Here is a 12,845-nt window from a genome sequence, read left to right on the forward strand (position 1 = left end):
AAGGTTTCTTGTAAGTTTGTAATATTTGCAATGGTATGTGTATGTCCAACGGCACTTTTACTGTTTAAGGTTTCTTGTAAGTCTGTTATTTCAGATATAGAATGTGTATGAGTCTTTTTAGAATATTCGTTTTCAGCTCTTGTCACTTCACTTGACATTTTATTGTCAACATATGTTTTGTCTGCTAGTTCAGGATGAGTATGTTCTTTTGTTGCATAAGCTTTGTTAGCTCTTTCTTCTTCTTTTGCTATTGCATCGTCTACATACTCTTTGTCAGCTTTGTTGCCAACATCTGCTTTCAAAAGAAGTTCATCTATAGGTTTCTCGTTTAAAGTTCCTTTTGTTGGATTTACACAGACAGTATGGTTCTTATTGTCTTGAAACAGAAACTCATCTGTCATTGGGTTTATTGTCAGTTTTAAGTTTCCTTCTTTCAATGACTCAGATATCTTAGAATAGTTTGAAAAGTTTGTTGTGTTCTTATTTAGAGCTTGCATAATGAGTTGTCGGTTGTGTTGTATTTCTCTCATAGACGCTGTTTCATTTGACATTTTTATTCTAGATAAAATATGCTTCCAATAGAAAAAGAAAATTCAAGAGTTGCTACAACTAAACCATTAGATGAACTTTTTACTAATGTCGGTCAAAAGTTTGAGACAGAGACCGTAAAGCATGAAGGCTATCGTTTTGACTACCCATTAAGATGGCTAAGAGACCCATCTGTCACAAAAGCTATTGGCTTTCGTAGAATGAAGTTTGTGTCTGTAGAAGATAAAAGTTTTCCATTTATTGTAAGGTTTCATATAGATTATATATCTGAAGGGAAACGAAAAATGTGGGAAGAAATTGAGCTAATACAAGTTGACCTTTCATCTTCTCTACAGACTGCGTTAAAAAATATAGAAGATAAAATAAATTCATGTTATGCAAAATATGCTGATGAATATGCAAATACCGAGAGCACACTTTATGTGAGAATTGTATATGACAAACAAAATTCACAAGTGTCATTTCAAATCTACGAAGACAATCCAAAGAAAGACGAACAAATATATACAGAATTCACTGCAATGTCATGGTATTATTTGCAAAGAATGTTAAATCAGAAAGTCGAACTTCCTTTAGCAAATATTTACAGTCGATATGCAAGAGATGAACCATATTTATTTAAAGATGTTTTCGACCCAGCTGCTATTATTGTTCATGCTTCATTTTCTGGCGCCCAAAACTCTTTCTTATGCTTGGCAAATGACTTTTACGAAAAACCTACAAAGTTATACGAACCACCAAGTGGAAGTATTTCAGACTTTCAAGTATGGTTTACTACAGATGGAAGAAAAAGAATAATTCCATTATACCATGCGTTTTACTTAGAACTTAGTTTCATATACAACTACTATCGAACGGTAAAAATATAATTTTTTAATACGGTTGAGGTGTTGGATTTGGTTGCCAACTAGACTGTGGTGCAGGTTCAGGCTGTTGTATAACAGGAGCTTGTTCTTCTGGTTCAGGGTCTTTAGGTATAATACCAACAAACTGACCTACTCTTTTACCAATATTTTTGACTCCGTTCCAAATTCCTCTTCCTACGGTTTTTATTCCATTCCATATACCTCTTCCAACATTTCGAAAGAAGTTTCCTATCTTACTGAAGAAACCCATTTTACTATATGTAAAAATCTAATGTCCGCCTAGTCTCTTACGTTTCCTGTTGAGTTCCATAGCATTCTTTAACTGGAGCTCATACATTCTGTTTCTCCTCTGGTAGAAAACATATTCTGGGTCAACTCCTGTGTTCGCGTCATCTGCATAAAGTTGTTTATATCCCACTTCAGGGTTTGTATAAAACTCTTTCCATCTCATATTTGCATACCATGGTGGCAAACCTAACGCAGCGTCATTTGACATGGCAGTTTGCATTTGTACATCTGTTGGCACTTGACCATAGTTTGCCATTGCAGTTTGTATTCTAACTTCATTTGGAATATTCTCTGGGTTTGGTTGTCCAGGTTGCTGTGCATTCGCTAAGTTCTGTGCGTCCATTTAATATTAGATAAAAATATCTCTTACGAGTACATATACTGAACATTTGCAGGCATTGGTTCATCTTCATATTCTCTGTACCTTTCTGCCACGTCAAATAAATAAATGACACAATGGAAAAAACCTAAAACTAACAATCCGATTTCAAACCACATTTACTTACTAATAAAATTTCTTTATTGTGACACTTTCTCCAGTTTATAGGACCTCTCTCATATTCTATCTTGTCATATCTAAACTCATAGTCATGTATGTCCTCTAACCATCTCATAACGGTTTCCAAACCACTTTTATCGGATGTAAAGTAAAAGCATGGATGGTTATGTAAAACGTCTAAAGTTTCTAAAGAGTCTCTCAAAGTCCAGTCTACTTGGTATTGAAAATCCCATGTGTTATAGAACGGTGGGTCCACTATAAAGAAAACATTTTCCTTGTCTTTATATTTTTCATACAAATCTGTCCAATGACATCTCACAAACTCTATACCCTCAATATATTTTTCTATGTCCTCTTTGAAAACATTTGTATAGTTAAGATATAAAACTTTTGACATAAGTGTTTCAATGTCATGAACTCTTATAGCACCACTATATAATAGTCTAGCAGATATACTATCCCAGTCTATATATTCTGCTTTTTTCAAAACCTCTCTCACAATATTTTTCTTATCTAATGGTATACGTTCCATCTTACCTATAGGTATCTTTTCTTTTAACTCTTTCAATATTTTGTTTGTGTCTGGTATATGTTTGAGACGGTTCATATAGTTGTCGAAGTCATTGCATATAATCTTTGAGTCTGGGAATACGGTATGGCACAAATGGGATATATAGAAACTTCCACCGAACAAATCTACAAATGTTAGACCATTCGGTAGTTTCTTAAGTTCTCTCAATATAATATCTTTACATTTACTCTTATTTCCAAAGAACGGTAACGGAGGTTTTGTAAAATTCATTTATATATAATAATAAAAATGTTTTTTCCTGAAAAGTGACAGAAAAGTGACAAAGCATGAAAACATATATAATTTGTGAAAAGCGACACATTATATAATGTTTTCGACCCAGAAGAAGGCTTCTTCCCAGAAGCAATGGAGGAAGAAGAAGAGTCCTCCGAATAAAAACTTCATTTATACTAAACATCAACATCAGGGCTAGAAGGCACGAAGTGCCTGGAAGCCCCACTACCTTTTTTTTTTTTTTTTTTTTTTTAATTCTTAAATTTTTGTAAATCTTGAAAATAAAAAAATGCCAACATAAATTTTTATAAAAAAATACCAAAAAAGTGACATAAAATGTTTTGATTGTCAACTTCAAGGGATTTTATATCCCTTGATAAAGATAATGTCTTCGCAATTTTAATTATACAATCTTTACACTTAAATAATATTATGTCCATATTAAATAAAAACTGTTCTTTGTGTGCTAAACGAAATTTTAGAAGTAATTCATTCAAATATTTTTATGGAATGTATGAAAATGAAACATTTATTAAGACAGTTCTTCGATTCAGGTCCAAATCTTGATACCTGGACACTTTTTTATGAGAATACAATTATCACTGAAAGTAACACTGAAAATGAAAAATTTAATCCAACAAAAGTAGGAAATTATTATGTTACAACATGTTTATTCAATGAATTTAAAGAAGTTGTTGTCTATATAGACAAAGGAGATCAAACAAAACTTCTTATTTCTATTTCTGGATTCAATGGCACAAAAACTCCATCTCAAACAGTTTATTCTAGATATGGAAGTTGTGTTATCTATCGAACATGTGCCACAAGATCTATTCAAACAAATTGGAATGAAGGAGTATTTTTATGTTCATATATGTCATCATCATCAACTTCAAACAACAAAAACATTTTTGAAGATTCAACAGTCTTTGATTGTGGAGAAATAGATAAAGGAGGTTCAATTAATTATTTATATTACGGAAATCTTAGTTATTCACGAAATAACATAACAAACAACAAATGTAAAGATGATGTTTCACTTGATATTTATTCAAAACACAAATACAACATCAGTCAATCATCTTTCATTGATAACAAAGCATACTCTAGATGCTTTTTTATTTGTTATAGTGGTTCACATCAAGTTTATTTATGTAATATCATTAGAAACAATGCTACTTCATATTGTTTTTCTTTATATCAAGCAACAGTTACATTTGAATCTTGTTCAATCAAAAATAATAATTGTCCACAAACATTTTATTTTGAATCACCAAATTCACCTACAATCATTAATAGTGATTATGATGGACAAAAATCAAATGCAACAACAAAAAATCCAACAAACAATTTATACAACACATTATCACATCTTTCTACAGGACTTTGTGAAGCAGAAAATAAAATTCAAAATAATTTTGAAGAAGAAAATAACATAAAAAAATTCAACCAAATGAAAAATTTTTGCGTCTCCCTTTGTTTAATCCATTACCAACGTAATTATCTTCTTAGCATTTCACAAATTTCAGCATATTCAATTTTATCATTTATAACATAATCTATCTTACAAAATATTTTAAAGTCATATCTTTATAATTAAAGTGTAAAAGATGCCAAACTTAACTTCAAACGCTCACTGATTCACAGAGAAAGGGCATGCTGGTTGTGGCTGGTATGGCAGCTTAATGAAGAACAGTTTGTATATCTTCAGCTGTTGCATTGGCTTCTGCGCCATGCAAGATAAGAACTTTGGCAGTTTCTATACTTTTTTATTATTATTATTATTAAATGAAGAGGAGTTATCATTTTCAAATATCTTGTATTGATTTCTGCACAATACAATATAAGAATTTCTGCTATTTCATGATAATCATGAATTGACGCTTCATGGAGAGAGGTATTAAAAATGGGTATTGATTTTACATTAACATTTGCCCCATGTTCAATAAAATATTTAACAGCATTTTAAATCCATATTTTGAAGCAGCATAAATCACTGTTTTAGTATCACTTCTGCTTGCATTTATCGATGCACTATGTGCAATTAAATAATCGAAAAGAGGCGGGAGATTAATCGCTGGCGAATAAATAATACATTCATTGTATTTTTGTGTTTGATCTAAATAAACTAAGTATGCTTGAAGATTATGAAATTATTGCAGTTGTGCATGTAAGTTATAAAAGTGACATTAATACATTATCTTTGAGATTGGATCCATTTAGATAACCATTAATTTTTCTTTACGCTCTTTTCAAAAAAAAAATCATACAAATGCCCATTTTCAGAGATATTGTAAAATTAATTACTTCATTGAAGTCTAATTCAGCAATGTAAAAACAAGAGTTATTTGTATGATAATGTTATTTTGATAAAAACAAAGATTCTCACATGAAATAAAATCTGCAATACAAGTGATGATGCAAAAACCACTTCCTTTATGACCAAATCTACTCATAGCTCCATCTGGTTCTGTAAATTGTTGGCTTCCATTAAGCATTATTGTATTTTCAAATCTCCAATCATATAAAATGCTTTCACAACCTTTGAAACCAAAAATATATGAGCTTCCACCGCCCCCTGAGCTATCCTCATCCCAGTGGTATCCAGATCCACCGTCATACCATCCAGCGCCCCCTGCACCAGCCATATCTGTTGATGTTCCAGGTGAACAATTTGCTCCAATACCAAACTCTCCATTGAATTATCCTTTTCCTCCTGAAGTTTGATTTGCGCCTTCTCCGATAATGGAATCTGATTCATCAAAACGTGTTCCATTATGTCCAACTAATCCACCTGCATATCCCATTTTATCATAATATTCAGCACCTCCTGGAGCACCGCTAACAATTACTCTTGATCTAAAATCTGAGATATTCAATCGAATGTCTGTAGATCCATCGCCGCCAATCCCTCTTTTGACATTATTATATATTCCAATAATAGTACTATTGCCACCGCCGTTATTACCTCCATAGCCGTGTAATTCATTTAAATATTGTGCAACGCCTCCAACAAAAATATAAAATTCTTCTGTTTTGAATGTATATCGATCTCCTCGCACATATGCACCTCCACCAATTCGTCCTGCGCCCCAAAGTTCATATCGATATAAACCTCTTTCAATTCTTACTTTATAAGGCGGACAATATATTTGAGATTCACATTGATATGGGAAATATACTTTTTCCCATATCTATGTGTTATTGAAACATCATAATTCAATAAGGAAAACTCGTTTTAATACTCAATAATTTTTTACTTGTATCTTACAAAGATATTTTAATTGATATTATGTAGGGCCAACAATTTTATACCAAAAATGATCCAAGGAAGAAAATTCGAAAAGATTGGGATTCATATTTCCAATCAAATTTACCTAAAGAAGAATTTATGTATCAAAGCACTAAACTTGATGCAAGAGAATATAATTATCATGTTTCATCATGCAACTTTGACTCGCTAAATACCTTAGGTTCTGTTCATCATCTAATGCTGACATTAAATGTCAGGGCTTTGAAAGGATTTTTGACAAAAAATAAGGTTTATTTTATTTGATTTATACCGTTTTTATTGTATCAGAATAATGTAATTTTAATATCAACACTTTATCAGAACATCTATTATAAGACATCTATTTCTGAAGCTATTGACACATTTCAAGTTGATCATATTTCAAACAGGTTTGAAATTAATTTTTCAATAGAAATGAGGTTAATTCAGAAGTTTGTAATATCATTATATGTTAAAAAAGCTTATTGTAATGAGTATGAAGTTTCCCAAAGTCATTTTAATATCACAATAACACCCAAGAAATGTGAATTTAATTGATACGATAAAAGTCCAGATTATACTCATTAAAATAAATTATCACCATGTATATTAATATGTAAAGATCCTATTTGTTGAATAGTGATTCACTTTAGGATCTTTTTGTCTAAAATTTCTTAAAGAAAAAGTGACATTAATGAATTTTTTGATTTTTCCTTTGTTTGGGAAATGTCAAGAGATAAATGGCATTTTTAAACGTGTTTACTCTGACAAGATTATTGTTTTAGATGTAAGTGGCTCGTCTAAGCAGTATATTAACGGTACAAAACAGCTTACAAAACCAGAATACGCAATTTATCCTTAGGACAAGAGTTATGATTGGTGTTCCAACTGTGGCCGCAGTTATGATGAACACCCTTACATTACATTCTCTCTTACAAACAAAAGGTTTAAAATCAAAGGATATTTTGTTAGATCTGGCTGCTGTTACGAAGATGGATGCTGCTGTGAAGAGTACAGATATTGTGTGAGATGCTGTTTGTTCAGTTGGTCACTACAAATCTCAGATGACAACAAAACATGGAAAGAAGTTCACAGAGTTGACAGAGATTACGAAATGAGAAGATGCAAAGAGAGAACTTACGATTTCGATAAAGAATACACAGCTAAGTACGTAAGACTGATACAGAATGAACCATGCCCTGGAGATCCACCATGTATTGCCATCAACAAACTCGATTTATTAGGTGATGTGATTGGTCCTGATTCAAATCAAATTGAAGAGGATTTTGTTTCATTCCATGATGACGATGATGATGTGAGTATCATTGGTCACATCTCTAAGAACGGCAATGTTAAAATAAACTAAAAAATATTTCATTTTTATTATTATTATTATTTGATCTATATTGATAATTTGATAATTTTGCCTTTCTGTACGTTCAAAGAATAGTTTTGGAATAAAAGAAATGGAATGTACATCATTATTAAAAAAGAAACTAGGCATAATACAAATTCGAATTCATTCTTGGAGACAAATTTTCATCATTGATTGATTTAGAATCATTTTTATCAAATCTGTTCTTGAAGTTGCATCTTCAAACGATGAAGTCTCGTATTCATTATTATTAATACAAAGCGCTTGATAAAATATAGTCTTTTAAAAAAGAAATTGCCTATGATATCAATGGAGCTTTAATAATCAAATTCCAAAATTTTTTTCATATAATAAAATGATAAACTTCTTAATGGTGCACTTACGCCCATATGATATGGCCTTCAATTCAGATGTCTAAGGTTAATTTTCAATGACGCTTCACGTCAGTTGTTAAAAATTTGAATTAATGTCAGATGGGCGTAAGTGCAGCCTTAATAAAAGTTAAATTTTGGCAAGTTCTACTAGACAATTTCATATCGCTCCAAACATCCTTATATTTTAGATAAAAATACACTCAGATATACCAATTATAGCCATTGCATGGTTTCTCAATAAATGAATTTTATATAAAATGCAATTCAAATTCAAATTCTTGAAATAGAAATATATAAACTAAAACAAATAAGTTGCATAGACATTTTATGTGACTTTGTAATATTTTGTACCAAAAATGTTTTTAAACCTTTATTATTTTGGTCAATTTTTTAGAATGTCATGTATTATAACTAAAAAATACTACATATTATAACTATACTAGGTCAGGTAAGTGGGGCTTCCAGGCGCGTTGCGCCCTCTAGCCCATAAGAAATTTTGCCCAAGACCCAAGAGGAGGACCGAACCCCAGCCGACCAGCCGGTGACAAAACCAAAACCGTTGTTATTTACATCATATTAATGGTGTCAATTTTTAAAATGTCACTTTTCTGTCACTTTTCGGGGTAAAAACATTTTTATTATTATATATAAATGAATTTTACAAAACCGCCGTCACCGTTCTTTGGAAATAAGAGTAGATGCAAAGATATTATATTGAGAGAACTTAAGAAACTACCGAATGGTCTAACATTTGTAGATTTGTTCGGTGGAAGTTTCTATATATCCCATTTATGTCATACCGTATTTCCTGACTCAAAGATTATATGCAATGACTTCGACAACTATATGGACCGTCTCAAACATATTCCAGACACAAATAATATATTGAAAGAGTTAAAAGAAAAGATACCTATAGGTAAGATGGAACGTATACCATTAGATAAGAAAAATATTGTGAGAGAGGTTTTGAAAAAAGCAGAATATATAGACTGGGATAGTATATCTGCTAGACTATTATATAGTGGTGCTATAAGAGTTCATGACATTGAAACACTTATGTCAAAAGTTTTATATCTTAACTATACAAATGTTTTCAAAGAGGACATAGAAAAATATATTGAGGGTATAGAGTTTGTGAGATGTCATTGGACAGAGTTGTATGAAAAATATAAAGACAAGGAAAATGTTTTCTTTATAGTGGACCCGCCGTTCTATAACACATGGGATTTTCAATACCAAGTAGACTGGACTTTGAGAGACTCTTTAGAAACTTTAGACGTTATACATAACCATCCATGCTTTTACTTTACATCCGATAAAAGTGGTTTGGAAACCGTTATGAGATGGTTAGAGGACATACATGACTATGAGTTTATATATGACAAGATAGAATATGAGAGAGGTCCTATAAACCGGAGAAAGTGTCACAATAAAGAAATTTTATTAGTAAGTAAATGTGGTTTGAAATAGGACTACTTGTTTTAGGTTTTTTCCATTGTGTCATTTATTTATTTGACGTGGCAGAAAAGTACAGAGAATATGAAGATGAACCAATGCCTGCAAATGTTCAGTATATGTACTCGTAAGAGATATTTTTATCTAATATTAAATGGACGCACAGAACTTAGCGAATGCACAGCAACCTGGACAACCAAACCCAGAGAATATTCCAAATGAAGTTAGAATACAAACTGCAATGGCAAACTATGGTCAAGTGCCAACAGATGTACAAATGCAAACTGCCATGTCAAATGACGCTGCGTTAGGTTTGCCACCATGGTATGCAAATATGAGATGGAAAGAGTTTTATACAAACCCTGAAGTGGGATATAAACAACTTTATGCAGATGACGCGAACACAGGAGTTGACCCAGAATATGTTTTCTACCAGAGGAGAAACAGAATGTATGAGCTCCAGTTAAAGAATGCTATGGAACTCAACAGGAAACGTAAGAGACTAGGCGGACATTAGATTTTTACATATAGTAAAATGGGTTTCTTCAGTAAGATAGGAAACTTCTTTCGAAATGTTGGAAGAGGTATATGGAATGGAATAAAATCTGTCGGAAGAGGAGTATGGAACGGTGTCAAAAATATTGGTAAAAGAGTAGGTCAGTTCGTTGGTATTATACCTAAAGACCCTGAACCAGAAGAGCAAGCTCCTGTTATACAACAGCCTGAACCTGCACCACAGTCTAGTTGGCAACCAAATCCAACACCTCAACCGTATTAAAAAATTATATTTTTATCGTTCGATAGTAGTTGTATATGAAACTAAGTTCTAAGTAAAACGCATGGTATAATGGAATTATTCTTTTTCTTCCATCTGTAGTAAACCATACTTGAAAGTCTGAAATACTTCCACTCGGCGGTTCATATAACTTTGTAGGTTTTTCGTAAAAGTCATTCATCAGACATAAGAAAGAGTTTTGCGCACCAGAAAATGAAGCATGAACAATAATAGCATCTGGGTCGAAAATATTTTCATATGTTCCATTAGGGTTTTCGACTTCATAATAGTCCGGGTGTACTGGATATGCTGCAGGCTGATTTAACATCCTCATAAATCTATACCATGCCAAGTTGTTATATTTTGTAGAAATATAAACGTTTTCTCCAAGGTCTTCTATTTTATTGATTTTAACAGTTGCATTTTTCCTGTCATAAATAATATCGAGATGGTATTCTCCTTCGTCAATGTTAAACTGGTTTGCATATTCAATATAGATATCGTTTATTTTTTCTTGAAAAGCTTGAAGAGTTGTTTCTAAGTTTATAAGCAAATTAACTTGTAAAAGTTTTCCTTGTTCAAATTTCTCATACATACGTTTTTCTTTGTTATAGTATCGAACTTCAAAACCGACCGTAAATGGGAAACCATGTATGGCTTCTGAAATAAACTTCATTCTACGAAAGCCAATAGCTTTTGTGACGGATGGGTCTCTTAAGTTAGTATACATATCATGTGTACGGAGGCACTGCGAGCCTCCTTACCCATTATATGTGAATTTGACACTTTACAAAACTGTTAACGTATATTTTACAACACAAACACAAACACCAACTTAACCTTAAATATTTATAAAGCCGCCAACCACTTCACCTCACTAACGTTTTCACAAACGACTTCACTACTGTAAAAAATAAACGTTCTCACTTACAAAAGTATTGCAACTCTTCCCATTGCTGTGCTTCACACAATAGTTCATATTCTTCAGTATCGCTGCTGTCGCTCCAATCGTCAGAGTCAAAGTCACTGTCAAAATAAATGTTAGTAAGTTTTGACAAAGCTAATGAAACACGTTTACCGTTTGTATCGTATGCTTGTATAAACTTTCCATTCTTCATTCCTTCATAAACGCTCAAACTAACTTTACCCTTTCTCCCTCGTATCTGATAGAATGTATTTTCACGAGGAACGAAGAACAAATTCTTGAACTCATGACCGTTGTAGTTTGTTATCTCAATAGTTTTCGTCATTTATATAAAAATAAAATAAAAATAATTTTAAAAATAAAATAAAAAATAAATGATATTACTACCTTCACGCGTATGAAAACATAGCACACAAATAAATTTAGGTGAAGTGGTGAAATCTCACCTCTTTTTTCACCCGGTTTTTCACCCTGTTGAATTCATTGCTTTATAACTCTCTTCCTTGGTTTCTTTTTAGTTGCTTTCTTCACGTCTTTCTCCAACTTGACTGTCTTTCTTCTTCGTCCATAATGATACCAATTACTTCCACCAGTCAATGGGTCAAATGGTCTTTCATAAGGGTTTCCATACATTCCATAAGGTCCGGATGGATAAACCGCTGGTGGAGAAGAAACATTTTCTTTAGTTCCATCGAATCTATTTAAATGCATTGTTTCACCTTTCATCTGGTCATTAAAGTCTTTTGCGTGTTTTGCAAACTCATCGTCCTTTCCTAAAGCATTTTCTGACTCAGTCGCAACCAAATTGGATGCTTTATTTATGAGCCCTATTTTATTTAATCTTAACTTCTTTGCAACCCAGCCTCCAATCTTCCCTTTATTTGCATCTAATGTCTTCGAAACCCTTCCTCCACTCATTTTATTTACTGCGTCATAAGCTCCAAGTGCTTTTGCTCCAAATGCTAATGCTTTTGTTCCCATTGCGCCTAAAGCTGCCCAAGCTACCATTTACACCATATTAAAATCATCTCTCTTCAATATTATCTCATAAAAGTTCTCGTTACTGGAGAAAGTCAATGAAACATAAGCGTTCTCACGGGCTTCGCCCTCACCGCTTTGCGGTCTATCTAACTTCTTTCTTATATCATCTATACGCTTCAAAATGTCTGAACAATTGCTAACATCTTCTACAACAGTTATTTCATCATGAATGACCTTCAAGAACAAGCTCATTTAATATGCTATTAAAATCATCTCAATAATGAGTCCATCCTTTCCGTCTTTGGGTAGCACAACATCTTTCATTGAAGAAGGTTCGACAAGTCTTATGTTAAACTTACTGACAAAGTTTGTTATACTATAATGCTTTGGCGGCGAATACATATAGTTTGAAAGACATAATATAGATTCTTCAGCAAATTCACTTATACTGGATTTTATAACAATGTTCTCACGAGACCAAATGCCACCAATTGACAATCTTGTAAGCAATCCTGCTGAACCTTCAACTGTAAACGTCGATAGTAACATTCCACGAAGGTCATCTATTGACATCTTTGAGTCACTGAATTTAAAGATTTTCTTAAAGCAATCGTCATTATCTAACCATGCAATAGCTTTGAAGTTTTCATTCGAATAGACATCTGCTTCATTAAATGTAAAT

At 32.4% G+C, this 12,845-nt stretch overlaps 7 protein-coding genes across 7 annotated transcripts, besides 3 other annotated features; 5 read left to right on the plus strand and 2 right to left on the minus strand.

Moving 5' to 3' along the window:
* Positions 1 to 3,260: part of a mobile genetic element that runs on past the window's edge.
* Positions 834 to 1,418, plus strand: TVAGG3_0789670 (uncharacterized protein; the record flags this gene model as incomplete). Its single annotated transcript, XM_051246816.1, has 1 exon — positions 834 to 1,418. One exon carries the CDS (start codon positions 834 to 836, stop codon positions 1,416 to 1,418), a length of 585 nt encoding a protein of 194 aa, XP_051082291.1.
* On the minus strand, positions 1,423 to 1,665 carry TVAGG3_0789680 (serine threonine-protein phosphatase family; the record flags this gene model as incomplete). Its single annotated transcript, XM_051246817.1, has 1 exon — positions 1,423 to 1,665. The coding sequence occupies one exon, from the start codon at positions 1,663 to 1,665 to the stop codon at positions 1,423 to 1,425; it is 243 nt and encodes an 80-aa protein (XP_051082292.1).
* TVAGG3_0789690 (uncharacterized protein) lies at positions 1,745 to 2,046 on the minus strand (the record flags this gene model as incomplete). The annotated part of the gene is made up of 1 exon (XM_051246818.1): positions 1,745 to 2,046. A coding segment is annotated over one exon (302 nt), but the record flags the coding sequence as incomplete, so codon positions are not given.
* An 89-nt stretch (positions 3,261 to 3,349) lies between the features above and the next one.
* On the plus strand, positions 3,350 to 6,524 carry TVAGG3_0789700 (uncharacterized protein; the record flags this gene model as incomplete). Its single annotated transcript, XM_001298127.2, has 1 exon — positions 3,513 to 4,565. The coding sequence occupies one exon, from the start codon at positions 3,513 to 3,515 to the stop codon at positions 4,563 to 4,565; it is 1,053 nt and encodes a 350-aa protein (XP_001298128.1).
* A 457-nt stretch (positions 6,525 to 6,981) lies between these two features.
* Positions 6,982 to 7,951, plus strand: TVAGG3_0789710 (uncharacterized protein; the record flags this gene model as incomplete). The annotated part of the gene is made up of 1 exon (XM_001298126.1): positions 7,393 to 7,644. One exon carries the CDS (start codon positions 7,393 to 7,395, stop codon positions 7,642 to 7,644), a length of 252 nt encoding a protein of 83 aa, XP_001298127.1.
* Positions 7,952 to 8,021: 70 nt separating this feature from the next.
* Positions 8,022 to 8,148: a mobile genetic element.
* Positions 8,149 to 9,636: 1,488 nt separating this feature from the next.
* Positions 9,637 to 9,999, plus strand: TVAGG3_0789730 (uncharacterized protein; the record flags this gene model as incomplete). Its single annotated transcript, XM_051246819.1, has 1 exon — positions 9,637 to 9,999. The coding sequence occupies one exon, from the start codon at positions 9,637 to 9,639 to the stop codon at positions 9,997 to 9,999; it is 363 nt and encodes a 120-aa protein (XP_051082294.1).
* An 18-nt stretch (positions 10,000 to 10,017) lies between these two features.
* On the plus strand, positions 10,018 to 10,260 carry TVAGG3_0789740 (serine threonine-protein phosphatase family; the record flags this gene model as incomplete). Its single annotated transcript, XM_051246820.1, has 1 exon — positions 10,018 to 10,260. One exon carries the CDS (start codon positions 10,018 to 10,020, stop codon positions 10,258 to 10,260), a length of 243 nt encoding a protein of 80 aa, XP_051082295.1.
* A 714-nt stretch (positions 10,261 to 10,974) lies between these two features.
* Positions 10,975 to 12,845: part of a mobile genetic element that runs on past the window's edge.

Source organism: Trichomonas vaginalis, chromosome VI (genome assembly GCF_026262505.1).
Source record: "Trichomonas vaginalis G3 chromosome VI, whole genome shotgun sequence".
Classification (NCBI taxonomy): Eukaryota; Parabasalia; order Trichomonadida; family Trichomonadidae; genus Trichomonas; species Trichomonas vaginalis.